The sequence below is a fragment of the Falco rusticolus genome, chromosome 10, assembly GCF_015220075.1.
Source record: "Falco rusticolus isolate bFalRus1 chromosome 10, bFalRus1.pri, whole genome shotgun sequence".
NCBI classification, from domain to species: Eukaryota; Metazoa; Chordata; class Aves; order Falconiformes; family Falconidae; genus Falco; species Falco rusticolus.
In genome coordinates this window covers 30,344,442-30,363,877 of record NC_051196.1, presented here as the reverse complement: position 1 = coordinate 30,363,877, position 19,436 = coordinate 30,344,442, and the positions used below count along the sequence as shown (strand labels likewise).

Sequence of the window (19,436 nt, the reverse complement as noted above, 5' to 3'; positions counted from 1 at the left end):
TGATTTCTAGAGCAGGTGCTCTATAGTGGAAGGAGTAGCACTAGCCTCACACTTCCAACTTGAGCTCATTGCAGCGCAGGGACCAGTGCCTCTGCCTCTCCCAAGCCATTGTGGGTGCCCACGCTCACACCCCCCAGCCCGGTGAGGCTGAACAGTGCCATAAAAATACTCGTGAACAGGACAGAAACTCCTGCCCCAAGCTCCTGCCCAGCCTTTCCACCAGCTCCTGAGCCGGGCATCCTCTGGGCATCCTGGTGGGGCTGCTCCGGATGGGCAGGGATGCCCTGCAGCTGCATGCCCCAGCACGCGTGGCCCCCGCTGCCAGCCCGGGCCAACCCAAGCAGGTCTATTGTGCCACACAGAGATGAAGAGGGGAAGAAGTGTGAGAAAACACCCTGCTTTGGCAGTTAGGGTTCTTTTTGATGCACTCTGCAGAGAAGCTTGAGGGTTTTCCAGCCTGAGCAGCGGGCGCTCTCCCGCACAGGCATGGGCTGCTCCAGAGGAAAGCCTCGGCTCTGTGGCTGCTGGTCTGCAGCGGTGGCCATGCCAGAAACGTGCTGCCATGCCAGTCCCTCGCAGGGTTCCTCTCTTTAGCACCCTCCCAGCACAGCCCGTGCAAAAGGGGGTTTGCTCCAGCTCCTGTTTTTGCAGCTGGCCCCAGTGAAGGGGTCCCACGCACACACATGGGATGCAGGCTGGAGGCTTTGCTACCCATCTCATTTTTCCTGTATAGGAGCAACCCCAATATTTTGCATGTGCATCCATCTCCCCCAGCCACTGCAGGGACAACACAGGCAACAAACCCCTCGGGGCAGCCAGGGTACCCACAGAGGACCCCCCACAAAGTGAGGTCAGACTCCCACCAGCAAGACAAGCTCCCACCCTCGCTCCTGCAAGTGTAGGGGGAGGCAAGGCTGCCATTCCCAGGCGGGTGCAGTGGCTGGAAGGAGCCTGTCACCCCGCAGGCTCCAGCCAAGCGCCGTGGGTGGGAGGAAGCTTCCCAGAAGACAGAGAGCTAAATAAAGGCAAGGCCTGGAACAACCCAGGGCTGCCAGCTATTTATTCTAGCATGCCTGTACACTGCAGAGCAGGAGAAAGATATTTTAAAGCTGCTCCAAGGACGCTTGTCTATCTGCCTGGGTTTGTTGATCAAAAAATCTAATCACCAGCCCTCCCCACCAACAGCTCCAAGCCCTGCACCACCTACAGCCATGTACCTTCCCAAATGCACCCTCTCTACAGCAGCCAGCCCCTCCATCAGTACTACACTGAAGCAGATGCTTGGAGAAAAGGCTGTAGCATGTACAGTGTGGTACGAGCTTGGGGAGCATCCCCATCCTGCACTCAGTTTACTTCTGTCCAGTCCTAATGACAGATTTCTAACCATAAAAATTCTAACCATTTTTAGCATCCAGGACTTACCCTTCTCCACTCAAACTGCCATAAGCACTTACCACTCCGGGCTTACAGATCTCACCTCCTTCAAACAAAAAGCACACCCCAACTCCCTATAAAAAAAAGCAAAGACTGCAAACTTTGTTCTTGAATATGTATTTTTTACTGAAAAAATCATTCATAAATTAACAAATACAAAAATGTACAAACACATGGGTAAATAAATGTAATGACACAAAGGATTGCTTTGCTGAGAAGTGTGTGTGTGTTTTAAAACACTAGTCTTCAGTGCAAAAACGTCCCCCTGGCACCTCTTAAAAACGTAACAGTAAGCTCAAAAGCCATGATGATGGAAACTACTTTAGAGTTTAAAGCCACTTCTGATGGTGAGCGACCCGAAGTGCGTGGCTGTTGCTCAGACGGTACCTCCCTTAGAGAAGCAGAGCTTTATAGATAATTAACTGTCAATAAATAGTTTTTCAAATAAAATCCACATGGCTCATTTAAAAAAAAATTAAAAAAAAAAGATGTCAGCATTGAACAGGACCTGCCCTCCAGCAGGGCTGACCAACGGTGTTGACATGGAAGGGGTGAGTGGCCTTGTTGAATCTCAGCTGCCAGAATATGTACAAGTTCTCCTTAATATGAGAATTTTTACACCATAACAGCACATGCGCTTGACAGTATGTTTTTAACAGTTACATTTACTATACAGGATTTGACATAGCTGATAAGATTAACAGTGCACATTTTCAGATATTCCACATCTTAAAAAGGGGGGAAGGGGGTGGAGAAAAATCAACGTGATTAGAACAAAGGAACTATGAAGAAGGATGCTGCTGGGGCAGGGGGTGGACCCTTTTGTGCCAACCATAGAGTGCATTTCTGAGCAGAGGTAACGGCTTTTTGTTCAACACAAGGTGCGATGGGTCTCAGGTACACATCAAAGGCTGAGGATCCCGACTAAGGTAGTTTAACACCTACTCACACACACATGCATGATTCCTGGGGTAGTGGACTTGGACTAGTTGAAATACATTCCTTGTTTGAAGCACCATTAAACAAAGAGATTTCTAGCAAGGTCTCAAGATGAAAGAAAAGCGGGGTAGGGCAACACGGGTTCAGCATCTGGAAAGGGTCCACGTGAATTAGACATCGAGATTCAGAAGCAAAAGTCTTTATTGCTATATGCGCCATAAAAAGCAAGTCCTCACCTCTGCCTATAAATAGCCAGGTTGAATCCCCTTGGGAAGTGAGCTTAAAGCACATGTAAGTTCAAAGACTTTAAAACCTAAGTTACAAACTTATCAGCGCTTTTCAAGGGCAGGCTTGCTGTCCTCTCATACGGGCCGATAAGATCTACACAAGAACTCGTGTTTTCTAAACTAACATTTTCTGGACACAGGTTAGGAATGCCCTGGGCAGTCACACCCACAACAGATGCATATGGGGATCATACGTCCACAGAACCAAGAAAACAATGTAAACCATGAGGAGATAAGGAAATTGAAGGCAAACAATGCAATAAAGAGAAAGTTAAAGTACATTGGAGGTTACGTACACACCATTGTTACGTAGAAATACAAATTAAAAAGCAACCCCCAATATATTTACTTTTAAGTCAGAGGCCCAGTAGAAGTGACGGTGTCAGTGCTGTGTAAAGGACCGGACCAAGGGGCAGCGGTGGGGAGAGCCCGGAGCCCAGCCTGCCCACCGCGGCTGCGGGGAAGGAGGGGGCGGCCCACGGGAGAAGGGAGCGGGCACTCCAGTTTGGGTGGCTGGATGGGGTGTCGGACCAAGCTCTCTGGTTCCTGGTCCTCATGTTTTCATGAGCTTGATACGTGCGTCCTTCATTTCTCTCGCTAACCTCCCACAACCTACCCCACCAGCTGCGCCTGCGCAAGGGCCACCAGGTGCCGACGGTGATAACCACAGGCACTGCCTGGCTCTGACAGCACCAGTGTGCTGCTGGATTTACACAGGAACAACCTCCCAAACTGTACCTTCACGTTACGGGAGTGATGGCAGGGTGCTGCTGGTGCGGGGAGGGCTCCGTGGGGGGTCAGCCGCCCCATTCCGAGGATGGCGCCCAGGGGCTGCGCTTCCCGCAGCAGCGGGGATGTGAGCTCTTGAGCAACCTGCCATGCTCATGCTTACCACCACTGGGATAGAGAGCAACAGGCAAAGGATTTTATCCCATATGGCTTCTGGATTCATTTGCACATCGTGTTGCAAGAGTGACAGAAAGGGGAGTTTTGTCATAAATATTCCCATCTCCTCACTCTCCCTGGAAAAAGCCACCCCTGTGGTTTCTGGAATGAGCAATGACATGGCTGTATTTCATCCGCTACACTGGCAAGTTTAGGGCCCTGTCCCACAAACATTTCTGCATATGCACAGCTTAAATCATGCAAGCAGTCTCACTGGCTTAAAAGGGAACACCTTGCACAAGTACAGTGATGCACACACAAGTGTTTACAGAATTCAGGACTAAAATGAGTGACTGTATGTAAACCTCTAGCTTGGATTTGAGCCATAGGAGGAAAAAAGGGGCAATTTACACAGCATATTTACACTTACACTTCTTTAAGAAGCGATTCTGTTGTATATACTTCAAGCAGGTCATTTAAAAAACTGCACAGACATAGAAGAACGGTATTAGAAGTCGCTTGATCTCCCACCAGGGCAGTTACCGACTGAATCACTCCCGACGTTCGCCATCGAGAAGCCAGAGTCCCTCAGCTGAGCTGCTTCCTGGAGGAGAAAGCACGTCCGAGGCGAGTCCCAGTGCCGAAGATTGCTGGAGGAGGAATGTGGAGTCGAGAGCAGCAGGTCAAACAGTTGTCCTGAAACCCAGAAAGCAAGTGGCAGAAAAAAGAAAGAGACTGCTGAGCTCGCTGCACAAGTATCGGGCTGGATTGGTACAGCTAGGGCAATTTGTGCGTGCACTTTCAGCCTTATTCTCCAAAATACTGTGATCCTTCATTAGACAAAGTGTTGCTTGTCCTTGATAACCCTTGGAAAAGAAAGTCTAGTGTGGTGCTTTCTTGGTGAAGGGCAGAGCAAAGTTATTTTCTCCTCTTAATATTCAGGCACCAGAGCCAGCTCCGGTGTCAGGTTAACAGTGATGTTCTTATACAAGGCGTCATACGTGACGTTTGGAAAGTAGTTCAAGTTATTGAGGCCGTCCAGGGCTTGCCTTTCTCTCGACTTCCTCAGCAAGGCATACCTGTGGAATGAGAACCAGAGGCCAGAGTCACTTCCCTGGATCCTACAGAGCCCTGCAAAGTTCTCCCAACGCTACTAAAACACCCTTAAAACAGCCAGTCCCAGCAGCAGGTACAACCCAACACACTTCTGAGCCCTTAATAAAGGGAACAATCACACTTTCTATACTGGTAAACACCACAAACTTTGAAAACTACAGTCCATCACTGGATGAAGAGTAAAATGCTCCCTGTGCCACCAGCAAGCACTCAGCTGTCAGAACAGCCTGTCACTCCTGCCCAGAGCCTGGGGGTCCCATTCCCAGGAGGTGGATGAGCATGGGGGCCTCCTGCCAAGCCCTCACCAGACAAAGCATTCCAGAGAAAACCAGTAATGGGTGATGTGGTCCTGTCCATTTTTGACAACCTAGGCCACAAACAAGAGCAGAACTGAATTGTTTTAGTCTAAGGGATGGGGGACAAGGAAGTAAAACTAGAAAAATGATGGTTTGGGGAAGGAAACTGCAGCTGGTGCATAAAAACTACCCACCTCAACCATATTTAGGGGCAAGATGATGAGATGTACAGGCTGAGGGTGAGACGGGCAAAAAACAAAATAAGCAGAAACATTTCATCAGGACATGACACTGACTTTCTGCACCACAGTGCTGGGGGCCTGGCAGCACCAGGACAAGTGGGAGCTGGGCTGAGACCTGGGGACAGAAAAAAGCACCAGGGAAGGGATGTGCCAGGAGGAAGAGGAAGATGCTGGGTGAGAGCAAAGAGGGAAGTGCTAAAGCTCGTTTCAAAGTCACAGCATCAGGACATGGGCAGGACACTTAAGTGTCTTGATGAACACTTTCCTTCTCCACAGCGAGAAGTGTTGGGTCCCCCTGCTCGGGTGGGAGAAGCAGCAGGGCTTTCAGATGGCAGCAGTTAGTACTTGCCTGTGGGTGAGTACAGAGGAGAAGGAAATTGAGGTTTCCGTGCAGGACACAAGAGGGTATCTATTGCTAAGCCTTGCCTAGGCTGGGCGTCGAGCTCCGGATGCAGCAGCAGAGGCAGGAGCACTAGCAGCACCGGCGCCAGCCTCACCAGGGCCACCACTGCCTTACCCACCACCACCCTTCACCACAGATCCCCCTCCCACAGCTCCTGCTGACATTGAACTCGGGCTCCTGGCTGGCTGGGGCCAACAGGAGACCAGGGAAGCATCAGGAACAAGAGCTCAATCCCACTGCACTGCCAGCCTTCCATGCCTCAAGGGTTTGACTAAATACGGCTTTAAGCCAAACCAACTTCTCTTTTTCAAGAGTGGAACAAGGTAAGTATCTCTTAGTGGCTGCGTTCTGCCTGAAAGAGAAATGGAAACTAGGGCTAAAGATGACAACCTCAAATGGAAACTCCCCAAAAAATGAGTCTTCTGTAAAGAGACCCACAGATAGCTGACATGGTGTCTGCAACATAAAAACCCTCCTTGCTGCCTCTTCTGCAGCAGCAGCCAGGAGCCCCTGCACAGAACAGAGCTTGCATGGTCCAGCAGCTCATCACTTGTAAGTGTTAATTCCTGCAGTTGTTTGTGAAAAAGGTATTTCTCTCATTTTTGTTGCACAGTTTTCAGAAGACTCGAGTTCCACCCAGGTCCCTAGGCAAACGCAGTCATTCAACCAGTTCTTGTACCTTCTGAAACAACCCTGGCTCCTGGACAAAGGGGTCAGAGATGTCCTGGAAAGCTCCAAGATTTCAGCTTTTTGAGAGAAAAAGACAAAACGTTCACGTAGTACGCAGGCTCCTTAGATGCAGGGGACAGTCAGTGCCCCTGATGGATGTCCGAAGTCTCGCAAGAGAGCAAACCCTGAGTTCAGGGGCTCTGTACACTCAGCCCAGTTTGGGGCCAAGAGGCAGGAACAGAAGAATGGGAAGGAGCGAGCTGCTCCGTCTCAGCACTGCAGTGGAAGTGTGCTGGAGCTGCTGCCATCTCCCTGTCTGCACACACCATCACGGGATGAAATCGGTGTCAGTGCTACCCTCCGACTCCAAACCCTGAACACCATCCACTGCTGAAGAACTCCACCGCAGGAGGACATCGCTGCTGTGACAGCAACTGCCTTTGCGGCACAAAGCCAGGGTGTTGCTACTGGACCTTGTCAGTGTTCTCAGGGACACCTGATGCTTTAGCAGCCACATACAGAGAGAGCCCCTGCTCTCTGCCTTCTGCGGGATGACCAGTTCCTCCTTCAACACTTGGGTCAGGCTCTCCTAGGAACACGTAAGCTTCTCTGACTTCTGGCATTAGCCACCCCTTTGGGAACATCCCGCTGGAGATACAGGACAGGCCCACAGCGTGCCATGCTGACAACTCCCTCTTCTGGATGGCACCCAAGCAGCTAAAGCCACAAAGTGAGGACCCCTTGTTGCAGGGATGCGGGATATAAAACACAGGGATGAAGGAATCCCGACAGTGCTCTACCTCCATCTCTCCACAGTTGGTTTCCTTCAGGAGTTGAGGCTGTTACTGCCCCCAAACAGCTGCAGGGAGCCTTGTACTTGGTAGACTCTTTGTGAAGGGCTTTGGAATTCTTAAAAAAACCCCACAAGATATTAAAATTAAACTACTTGCCTTCCCAGGAACTGGACTTCTCCCCGATGATGGTGAGGAATTGATTTGTATTTCCCTGTGTCTCCTTCTGGTCGAGTCACCGAGTAACCTGCATACTGCACCCTGCATTAGAAAGGGGAGAAATAAAGTAAAAATCCGTCGTTGCATTTGCTGTGCTGTCAGCACTTGCCAGGGCTGCACAGTCAGCGCGCTTGCGGCTCCGACAGCAGCTCTGCCTTTCCACCCAGCAGATAAGCCACACAAACCTCCTCACTCCAGCCCAGGCTCCAGGCAAGCCACACGACACTCGGCACCTCAAGGCTTCAGCTCAGCCGAGATCAGTTTGAGCTCAGCAGCGTGAGATAACCGCACACAGGGCCAACAACTCCCCCAGCCAGCACTACTCTGAGTTTCCCATCTAGTGCCTGCACGGGCTGGAGCAGCCCCTGTTCCCACCAAGCCACCGCAGCCAGGCTGGCTGGTCCCTAGCCACGGTGAAGCAGGCGCAGCAAGCCCAGCGCCGACTGCCACAGTGACAACGCTTCGTGCCGCAGCATGTGCAAAGCCCGGCACACAGAACCACCACCAGCAGTGAGCCCAGGGGCGCCAGCTGAGCCAAGCCCATACCTGTTCCAGAGGTCATCGTCTTCGCCGCCCCAGCCCCAGAAGGCGTTAGCGAAACCATTGATCTTCTGAAACTGCTCGACAGTCAGGCCGCTCACCCCACCGAAGAACTCCTTGTAAGGGAGCCTAAGCGGGAGAGAAGGGGTTAGGGCAGAGCCCACCAGCACTGCAGCTCTCCTGCCTGCAACGGGGAAAGCCCAAGCTGGGAGGATGCCTTCTTCTATTCCCCTCCCATGTTCACTTTGCACAAAGCCTGAGAAGCAAACTGAAATTCATCTTCCTCCTTTTTAAAAAAAAAAAAAAAATACATCTGACACTGGCTCCTTAGCTACTATGGTAGTGGGGAGGAAGAACAGTGCTTACAGATACATGTACTTATCCAGCTTGGCTGCAAAGTGCCTCGGCATCTGTCCACACCCATAATAGTTACGGTCATTTTCTGGTATGTGGTCCACATCGTGGAAGATGAGACAGTCCCAGTCCAAGTCCTTCATTGCTTCCCGAAAGCCAACATTGAAGAGCATGGCACGGTTAAAGGGGTGGTTTCCAGCCTAGGAGGGAGAAAGTTCCTTCTCAAGGGGAGTCCCGCGCAGTTCATGTCCGCGTGTACTTTCTCTGTCTTGTCTAGAAAACTGGAGGGCAACCAGCTCCCACCAAGGTACCGCAAAAGGAAACGATGTATTGGGACAGACTGGTGAGATCAACCAAGACTTAAATATTCACTTTACTGTGCAGGAGCAAAAATAAAGATGCTAAAGTCTTATTTACTCAGACACTTGGAAAAAAAAAAACCCACCCCACTACCCAGTTTTCATCAATTTTTTTAAGATAGAGCTAAATATGAAAGTACATTTACTGAGTGGATGAAGCCATGTGTATACCAAATGAGAATCTTAGGTTTAACATTTATAAAAGTCTTCTAGATACTGCCCAGACAAGAAATGTCTGACTCTGGTCAGGCCACCCTGTGCCTAGGGGATGCTCCCCAGAACAGATGTACAAACCCACAAAAATAACGCACCATTAGTTAAACTACAAATACTAGGTTCAAAGTTGTCTTTTTTTTTTTTTTTTTTTTAGAAATACCTCCTCCAATACAGGACTTAAAAAAAACCAACCACACCACCCTGAATCTACTTCATTTTCAGATAAAACCAGTGATTTTTGGGCACCCCTCTTAGCTGTGCCACTTCTAGGCAGAATGGGACAACTTACACATTGCAACATGAACCCTAAACCTGCCACAGGTCAAATGATGTGATCTGGCAGGTAAGCTCCTTGGGACATGGCACAGAGCTACACTTGCAGCTTTAGCAGATGCATTTTTAGCGCAGCACATCCATGCCCCTGTGGCTGCTGCCCAGACCACCCCAGGGCTCACTCACTTGTTCCACAACGTAGAAGGCGAACTGTAAACGTTGTCGCTGCAGCATGGGAATAAGGTGTCTGAAGAGGACAGGAAGATGCTCGTATCGATTGCGGAATGGGATCAGGATTGCCACCTGATGGGGAGAGGACACAGCTCTTACTGTACTGCACCAGTGGCTCCTGCTGCTGACTGACCCCTGGGCTGGGGAGCGGGGCCGGCTGGTATGGTGTTGTCGGAGGAGCAGCACTAAACATGGTGTCTCAGCTCTCCCAAGTAGGGCTGAGCAGCCTGAAACCCATCCAACCCCCACAACATGGATTTGTTATTCACCTCTTGGGGAATTGTTGCTTTGGGGAAATTCCATGTGACCTTGACTGGGAGGGAGACCCGCTGCCCACCCCACTGCCTCTGCCCGGTGCCAGGCACAGCAGGAGCGGGGCCAGGTCCTGCTATCATGCTGGCCTAAAGCCACCGCCCGCTGGAAACAGGAGTCCCAGCACTGCCACCTTGCCTCTCTACATCAAATCCTACCCCGGACAGGCCAGCAGGGAAGCAGGCAGGCAAGCTTGCTGCCCGACCCCTCAGCAGTCCGTGCAGAAATCCAGAGCTGACTCACGCAGCACTAAAGCAGCCTCTGAGCTCAGCATTTCTTCCTCAGGCACTGCAGCCCCACACTTCAGATCCTTATATTCATTACTCTGAAGCTGTAGCACATGAGAGACATTCCTGTCTTCCCAGCACCCCCCTGGGACCCTCCACACCCCCCGTGCTCAGCAGGGACATGGGGCTGCCCAGCACCCCAGTTACCTTCCAGCGAGGCAGGCAGTCGCTCGGCTTCCAGTGGCCTCCCAGCTTGATAGAAGGGTCTTTTGAGAAGAACTGGTGGATATCCTCCATCGTGATCTCGCTCATATTTACATCAATGAGGCCCTCTGCAGAGACAGCAGGGAGAAGCAGGAGGGGGTCAGGAACTGCTGTGGTCCTGAGGTGGCTCAGTGCCTGCTCAGGGCAGCACTTCGCTGCATCCCTGCCCTCTATCCCCGGCACTGAATGCAGGCAGCCTCTTCTTTTCCCCAAGCACCAACAAAAATGATTAGGAAATGCTGCTGGCACGACTTGTAACACCTCCATCTCCTTGGCAGCTGGGCTGTTTAGCCTTTGTGGCCGATGGATGCGCTCCATTAGAGACCCACACTGGCCATGGCACCCCTCTACTCCTCCATACAGGTTTCCAGCAGATGCAACACCCCTCACCTCGGCAGAGAGCAGTCTCCCCCTTTCAGGAAAAATTTACCTGCAAAAGCCCAGTTTTCCACTGCAATATCACTTTGCTGGAAGCATTTCTCCTGGCTGTGGCTCCCTTCTGGGGGTCCACCACCAGCCTGTCTCCTGCACCAGTCCCTGCCCAGCTGTACCGGGCACAGCTCAGGCTGGGACCAGTAGCACTGCCACAGGGCAAAGGAGCCACCCCGCTGCCACTGCCCCTGGAAAAGAGCTGGCCGAGCCTTTTCACCAGCTCCCAGCACACAATCCCTCTTTTGTTTGCGTCTGCCAAGCAATGGGTTCCTGCTTCGGCGGGGAGACGTGCCTCCGACATAGCAGGGATTAATTTGTGTGAGTGGGTAAACAATGATTTCCCAGGAGGGGACCAGGCTCCAAACAGCGCTCCCATTCACCCCCAGGTACCCGGCAGGGAAAGGTGCAACGTTGGCGAGCCAGGGAACGCCACGATGTGCCCTCCAAAGCCACAGGGAACAGGACAAGGGCACAGGGCTGTCAGGATGCTACTCACTCATAGAAGGGAGCCTCTCAGGGCAGGTGAGGTTGGGGAAGTAGGTAAAGTCTTCAGGAAGAAATGTTGTGGCTTGCAGAAAGGTGTCGTTGTGGTTCAGATCAAGAGGATAATCTGAGGAATGAGAAAAAAGAAAAAAAAAAGAGTGCACACTTGAGCTGCAGGTCTTTTTTATTTTCAGCCACCTCCCTGTGCCACTGTGAGCAGACTCCAAAGCCACCCATGGCTAAGGATGTCCCCAGTGGCATGTGAGTGTCCCCCCACAACACCAGCTCTAGACTTGCAGCCCAGCTATGGGCTCATCCCCACCCTGGGGCTGGTGGCTGCAGAAGCCCCTGTGGCCTTACACAATGCCACACCAAAGAAACCTTCACATTTTCTGGCCAGAGGAAGAATTTTGAGTGTCACCTTTAGGTACCACAAACAGCTCAAAGTGAAGGAGCACATGGCACTTGGAAGAAGGACCACGGCACAGCAGGAGGAGACTTGCCCCTCCAGCGGGTCCTTTCCCAACAGGCTCGGAGAGGGAAGTCCCCAGGCAGGTCCTGATGCCAGCAAGGACTGTCAGTGCAGCAGTCTGCGCAGGAAAATCCTGCCTTGCATCCTCCTCAAAGGATCAATAAAAATGATCACGTTACACCTGGCCTTTCCTCTGCTTTACACCGTGCAAAAGCAGAGGAGCCCCCGTGCCCCAACAGCTGTGGCAGTGCCCAGCACAGCACATTTTTCAAGCCCCCCCCAACCCCCTGCATCCTTGTACCTCCCAGGCAAACTCCCTCCAGCCTGCTACACCTGGAGATGTTTTAAGAAGGTTTTTACATAACCATGAACTTCTGCTTTCTACAGCAAAGTCACCAGCTTTGCATAAGGCTTCTTTAGCCAAGCATAACCTTCATTTTAGGCACTAGAAAAAGTTCCCTGTCTGTGGTAAAGCATCAGCTGTTACAGGAGGATGTACTTTCTCTGATCTGATGTTGGCCTTTTGGTCCCACAGCACCAACCTGACACCTCACAGTGGTCCTGGAAAGCAGCCATTTAGTGCTGAGCCACCCAGTCCCATCACAGGCAGCCCTCGGACCTACCAGGACAAGGTGGTCTCATCCTTTCTAGTTGCCTTCCCATGCAGAGGCATCTGCAGAAGCACGCCTTGGGGCTGACATTCACCATGCCGATTCAGAGCAAGAGCAGCCCTGGTTTCTCATGAGCACAGTACAAACCAGCTGGTGTTCAGGCACCCAGAGACAAAAAGGAGGTCTAGGATCCCTCCTGCCACCCCCCCCGAGAGCTGTCCAAGCAGCTCTGCTAAGCCTTGGACACAAGGGTTGGCAAGTGATCCATCAGCAAACTTGATGTTACAGTAGGGAGCCAGATTTTTAAGTTATTTGACTGAACCCAGTGTGAGATTCACACATTTTTTTAAACCAGCAGCTATAACCTTTCAAATTAAGCATACATTTAGTATCAAGAACATACTGATAGCAAAAGGGCTTCACACATTTTATCCTGAGAGCAATTTAATAAACCTAGAATTACAGTGTAGTGAAGTAAATGAATCTGCTAAGATTAAGAGTTAAGAATGTAAGTCATATTTAAGGATAGGGACATTTAAGTAATTGCTTAAGCACAGTATATTCTCTGCAGCAGAAAGGCTGCATCTAATAACCACATTCATGATGTATCTGGGAAAAATAATCTAGTGACAAGTTAATCTTTTTAAAGCAAAGCAGGGAAGGTTGTCTTTACCTGCAAGGTCAAAATCTTTCATTTCAATTAACTGGGGCAAGTAATTGCTGGACTGATATTTCAGCTTGCTTTATTGTGCTAGTATCTACCATCACAACATGAATACTGTTTATCCACGCAAAGAAGTGGCACCCAAACTCTCTCAGACTCAAGATGGACTTGTAAACAGAACCTAAGAGCTTTCCAAGTATGATAGATACTGTTTTGAATGCTTGATGCTGTTCTAAATTTTAATAACCAAATTCCCATTAGACTCCTATCACCAAAGTACACTCTCAATATTTGGTCCAGCTGACAACACATGGTGAAGCTCAGCTCCCTTCTTTCGCATAAAGGGCCACCTTCTTTGCTTGCAGAAGCACAGAAGGGACCCTTTTTGACTTACCGAACAGGAAACCTATTATTGCATCTATTAGCAAATGCAGAAAAAGATAAATTACTTCCCCATTTTAACACAAGAGGAAAACAGCTAAGGGCAAAGAGTAAGTGCAGCTGGATGGGGACAAGCACACTGTGCTCGCAGCAGACCACTCTGTGCTTGGGCACCTCGTCATTCAGGGTGGGACATCGCATCTTTAAGGAATCTGCCCCAAAATTAAAGCCCCAGGAGGACACAAACATGAGGCAGCACTGCACAAAGAACTGCTCCCCCCTGCCCAGCCCCTTGCTGGAACACAAATGATGTGCGGGAGAGGTTGCAGCTCAGAAAGCATCGGCAGCCTCCTACCTCCCAGTACTCCCATGCAGCTGGAGCAGGGACAACCAGAGAGGGGTCACAGGGTCTTCTACTGCCCAAACTGGTTTGTGACCTGTGGAGCTCACACCCAGAAGCAGCATCCCCGACCCTGCTCCACATGCCTCGCCCAGCAAAAGGGGAGGGAGTGCAGGGATGGGGAGGGGGCACAGGGAGAGATGTGACATCCACTGCTGCCTGCAGGGCAGGATGGAGGCAGGAGAGCCTGGGGAGCTGCTGAGATGGCCAAGGCCTTTGCTGGGTCCATCCCCACCACCGCACCAGGTGGGCTCGCTCTCCTGGCCGTCACTGTCACGCTGCCCGCAGCGGCGTGGGGAGGATGCGCTAACCAGGCAGTGCTGCCCACCCAGATCCCACCGAGGCACCCAAACCTAGAGTCAGGGAGGCAAGATACTGATCCCAGTGTTAACATAATCCTTGTGGCCACAGTGCCACGTGCCTTCCAGATGTCACCACCATCCGTCATGCATGTGCTCTGACCTGCCTGCCAGGGAAGGCCGCCCAAGAATGGTGCACAGCACTTGTGTACATTAAACTCTCCTTGCAGCCGGAACTCTCAGGGCAGGAGGGGCATCTGCCCGTGCCTGCAGATCTGGGACAGATGTGAGGTCCAAGCAAGGACAGTTACTTCATTAATGGCACCACCAGTATTGCTGCGCTAATGTGGTAACCATCCCCCTGCCTGCTGCAGGCAGCAGGAGCACACAGCAGGCTTCTGCAGGGCTCTGAGCCCTGAGGGCCAGGACAGCAGCAGGGCTGAGGCTCTCATCACCACAAGCAGCAGCGGGAGCACCAAACCCTCCTCCCCTCAGGGGATCAGTCACTTCCTCACCCTGCGTCTGCTCTGCTCCATGTTTCCAGCCTCAAAAATAGCCCATGGTGGCAGCCCCGGCTGCCTTCGGAGGAGTCCCAGCATGTCAATCCCTTGCACAAGTTCGTAATTCCACCACCACCACCACACCACCCCCCATCCCCAGCCAGAGTACAGCTAAACTGTCAGCCACCCCGCTCAGCTCCCCAGCAGGCTGGCCAGCAAGGACACTGCTTCTATTTCTTGTTAATAAGAAAATAATCTTGCCCCGTGAAACCCTGCCAGCCCCTGCCACTGAGCCCTCGCAGCAGAGGAGCTGAGCTCAGCTCCCTGGCACTGCTGCAGCCTGATGCCAGCCCCACCAGCATGGGGCACTGGTGACATGTCAGCAGGGGAGGTACCCGCTTGGTGTCACAGCAGCCCAAAGGCGATGATGCCTCACCCTGCCTTACACACAGCCAATGTGCATTTATGCTTCGCTGTACCAGATTTACACCAAAACTCATAACCCTGTTATCAGCTTTATATTACAGACGATGAGCAGCCTGGGAGTGGGAGCCTGCGACTCTGCTCGCTGCATTCTGCCCAAAGTTCAATATATTATTTGTGGCAGGTCTCCAGCCAAGTCATCTCTGCTCATCCTTGCATGGGAAGAGTGAAGCTTATGAGCACAGGCTCCTCCACGTGCACGGAGCCGGGGATCTGCATGCGCTTGTGCCTGGGAAGTTATTTTTTACATATGAAACCTGATCCTTGCACTGAATTCCCAATGTTTACCTTCAGACTGGTTGAAGCTAACAAGCTGAATTCCTGGAAAGCAAAGAGGTTCTCAGCTCCACATTCCATCATTTGAGACCTTTCAAGATTTTTCACCCGTTACACAAGTCAGAAGCATTTTTATGTTTTATAAAGAAATTAATATTTTTTATATATAGTGCATATATATACATATTCATTCTTTATATCATATGTATTTTATGTTACATAAAATATTCTTACATATAAAATAAAAAAAATAAACCAATTAAAGTTCCCACCCTGCATTTACCAGCATGCATTAATTCTTTCAAGCAGAGTTGACCTGAACCACTCTTATTTCCAATGGAAACAGAATCTTTGATCAAAATGACAATTACTCAAGAAGTACCTGAGTCATTCACACTGCTGTTCCTCTTGGCATAGGCACTGCGGACCACCTGCTCGTACACCTGAGCTCCTATTGTTCTCATGTTTTCACGAATCATGATGCCTTGGGCTTGCATCATGAAGAGGTAGGTGTTCACTGCAAGGAAGAAAAAAAAAAAAAAAAAAGGAATATTTCCACAAGCATCAGCTTTTATAGGAAAGAGAAATAGGAGTCTTTTGGAACCATTCCCAGCCTTCTGCTTGGTTTCAGCTCCCTCCTGCCAGGAGGATCCCCAGGTCGCACGTGCCTCGGTTGCCTGACGGGAGCTGGGAAGGGCACGGAGTCGGAAAGCAGAGGCGTAGGGCATGTCTGGAAACCCAGCTGATTAATAAGGGGAACGTCCCCAGCTAGACCTGACAACACAAGCTGAATGCTGTGTTACAGTCTAAGACCAGTACCTTTTGCTGCCCAAGTAGGGAAGTTTAATTAGGAAATATCATTATAACAGGAAACCAAGCTGCACGCCTGGAGAAGGGCAGTTGTTCCTAGACTGCAACACCAAGGGTTGACACTTGCTTGGCAAGGGTGCCTCAACGGGCACCACAAAAAACATCCCACTGCCAGTCTCTGAGCCCACCAGCAATCTGGAAGTCCCAGAGCAGGCAGCATTTTGCAGCACAAGCCCCCTGGGTCCCTGGGACCAGCCCACCCCCCACCCCACCCCACCCCCCACCCCCAAAGCCAGCTTTCTTCCCCCATTCCTTTCCCTCTGACCCTGTGCCCTGGCACAGCTCAGACTGAGCCTACTTAGGTTTCAGTTTAAGCTGACACCCGGCGCTGGCAGACACGGGTCCCAGAGCAAATGGCAGCAAGCACAGCCCTGCACCCCCAGCAGCACTCGTGGGGACGCAGGACAGCCACCATGCACGCCCCAGCACCCCTCACCAGCATCGCAGTGCCAGCCACGCGCCCCTCGCAGTGAAGTTTTAGGCTTAAGAATGAAGGGAAGAAAAAAAAAAAATAATCTTGATTTCAAAACCGGGAGGAGGGGAGATCTAACAGTTCTGTATTAATATTCAAAAAACCAGGTCAGAAGATGCTCCAGGAGGGATGAAAAGGGCAGCAGGCCAAGGGAAGACCAGGGACCCCACACAGAGGAGGGCAGTAACCGATGAAACGTCATCACGGAACATCCATAACGAACAGGTCATTTCCACAGCAGGCATATCACAAGCTGTAATAGCCTGAAACCAGAGGCTGCCGGTGCCAGGAAGGTACAGTCACTGCTGGAGTCACGAGGAGCACAGATTAGATAGGGCAGCCCAGAGATGGCACCACTATCAGAGAGTGAGGTCCCCCCAACACACAGCCAGACGCACGCCCCCCAGCCTCCCTGCCCTGCTTTCCCCTTTTACACCCACAGACTGAGTCAGCCTCCAGAAAGGCTGCTCAGATGCATTTCCCAATCCCAACCAGACTTTGTTTTCACACAGCTAAGTAAATATTTTAAAGGGCAACAGAGCCCCACGCCATGCCCAGAGCCCCCACAGGTGCTGCCCGTGCCCAGCCTGCCTCCGAGCCATGGGCAATCATCAGATTTTCAGCAAAAAGAGGGTCAGCTGCATTAAGTCCTTGGCAACTAAATGGCTTTGAAATGCAATTTTAAATGCCCATTCCCATCCCCTCCCTCCCCACAGGGTACCCTTCGTGGTGGAGCCAGTGATGGCACCCTGAGCCAGTGGTTACAGCAGCTGCAAGCAGGAGCTGCCTCAGCCAAAGCTGCACCCACCCAAACCCTCTTTGCTCACCCGCCGTCGGGGTCCATTAGTGACAGCTACAAAATAAACATGTGCTCTGGTGCAGCTCCTTGGCAAGGCACTCCTGTTGCAATGACAGCGAGGCAGCAAGGGCTGCTCCCACTCAGAAAGATGGGGAATCTGCTCTGCCAGATCCCCAGGGGACAAGGCTGAATGAAAAGCTGGCATTTTGATGTGGCACTACTGGCCAGAAAAGAATGTAGCTGGAATTCCCATGCAAAGCCTTACACCCAGCCCTAAAACCTTCATATGCTCACACTTGGACTCGTGTCCTGCTCAGAGCTCAGCATGAAACTGCGTCGCCTCCCAGCATCAGTGATTCAGCCCCAGCATCCCTCCCCACCACAGCCCCAGCATCGCCAGGCAGCTGCCAACCAGGATTTACGGAAATGAGGCGTTCCTGGAGGAAGAATAAAAATTCACAGAAATGGGCTTGTTCAGGGAGGGGGGCAGGGGGGCTAGTGGTGAACAAGCGAGCGACACAGCCAGGCTGGCATGGCCTTGGGGTCGAGGGCAGGATGCACAGGGCAGCCCTCCCAGATGACCACAACAGGACACAGAAGCTGGGCAGTCTCTCCTCTAGCTCAGCAGCCCAAGTCGCAGCTCTGCCTCGGTTGCAAAGGTGACATATTAAGGGCTGATGCTTGGGGCATACAGCTCCTCAGGACACATTTACAACGTCCTGCCCCACTGAGAGCACCCACCCCAAGCTGCGGGCAGACACTGCGAGGCTCTGCAGGGAGGCAGCACAAACCCAACACCGCGGGACAGGAGCGGCATCCTCCAAAGCCGAGGAGCACAGCAGAGTGTGGGCTCCTAAGGGAGAGCGGCACAGCCTCACCTCTGCCATCAGCGAGGGTTAGCGACTGCCCAGCTCCCTTCCCAAAAACCTGGAAGGCTAACCAAGAGCCGGTGCACGGAGCAATGGGTAGCTGAAGCCACCCGAGTGGAGTCGCAATGCTTATCAGGACCAGGCTGCTGATAAGGAAAGAGGGGGCAGCAAGCCTTCACCTCCCAGCTCACATGGAGTTTGAGTCAGTGGCAAGGTGTAACTTGCTGATGCTGAACAAGTAATTTAGCTTTTACTTCATTACGCCTTCCATTTATTGGATAAAGCAGAACCAGGTTTGGTGAAGCATGAAAGAACAGGAGAGACTCAAACCGGCATCCAATCCCTGCTTCATTTAAGGACGAGGGAGGTTTGCTGGGCGCAGTGAAAGCGCCATTTGTTCCCCGCTGCCTCGGCGGGCAGACGGAGCAGGGCTCACCACAGCCACATGACACGGCTTGCTGGTCCACGGACTTGCAGTGGGAATCCTGAACAGACTGTCACAGCAGCCACCATCCCAGGGGAGCACGAGCACAAACAACGCCAGCTTTGTTTAAGGCAGCAGTTGTCTTTTCACATATTAACCCCTTTACTCAGATGACTCAGGAGATACCTGGCCACAGACAAGCCGTGCCACCAACACGCCACACCCCCAACACCAAGATCCCCCCTGCCCCAGCCATATGACCCCAGCCCAGGGGTGAGAGTCCCTTCTCCTGCCCCCAAAATGACCCCCACCATGAGATAAGCTTCACAAACCCCATGCTTATCCAGAACACGCAATCCATTCAGGTCAGAAAATCAGATTTAAAACTCATGATTGAAAACATTTCACTCCACGTACCCACACGGGGCTTAAATTAGCCCCACAGGGCTGCGGTGGCCAGGGCTGGGTCTGGACAGACATTTGGGAATCACTGCACCGAACTCATACCTCAACTCCTCCGTTTACTTTGCTTCTGATGAGCAAATCGGCCACGTTTTAAATTTATTAAGCCTGACCTGGCTGACCCGACATCGCTCCAGTGCCAGAGCCCCCACCAGGGAGGAAGGACATGCCGAGCATCGGGCATCCCCTCTGCCAGGGGAGGAACGTGCACACACACCCCCACGGTGCGCTCGGTCTGAACCAGGGTTCAGCCAGAAAGTAATTCTCCGTGTTGTGAGATATTGCTAACCTAATCACATAGGATGATCTTGAAAATTACATTGGCCTTCTGCCTTTATTCCATTTGAGCATGCAGCACTTCAGACCACATACACGCAGCAGTAACAGCCTGGCCACGGCCACAGAGCAGCAGGACAAGGACAGGAGAGGGATTTTTAGCTGCTGTGAGTGGTTGCGGAAATGTCCCTTTTCCTACCAGTTTC

The 19,436-nt window shown here is 51.6% G+C and overlaps 1 protein-coding gene across 2 annotated transcripts in view; it reads right to left on the bottom strand.

Moving 5' to 3' along the window:
* Positions 1-1,539: 1,539 nt before the first annotated feature.
* Positions 1,540-19,436, bottom strand: part of B4GALT5 (beta-1,4-galactosyltransferase 5) — a 40,225-nt gene continuing 22,328 nt past the window's right edge. For both annotated transcript variants that reach the window (XM_037402467.1, XM_037402468.1), the window contains exons 2-9: positions 15,441-15,575; positions 10,986-11,099; positions 10,001-10,125; positions 9,210-9,326; positions 8,188-8,375; positions 7,828-7,950; positions 7,222-7,323; positions 1,540-4,624 (exon numbers count right to left, since the gene is read on the bottom strand). In XM_037402467.1, coding sequence (XP_037258364.1) covers positions 4,477-4,624; positions 7,222-7,323; positions 7,828-7,950; positions 8,188-8,375; positions 9,210-9,326; positions 10,001-10,125; positions 10,986-11,099; positions 15,441-15,575 — 1,052 coding nt within the window. In that variant the 3' untranslated portion in view covers positions 1,540-4,476. The remainder of the gene's footprint in view (positions 4,625-7,221; positions 7,324-7,827; positions 7,951-8,187; positions 8,376-9,209; positions 9,327-10,000; positions 10,126-10,985; positions 11,100-15,440; positions 15,576-19,436) is intronic.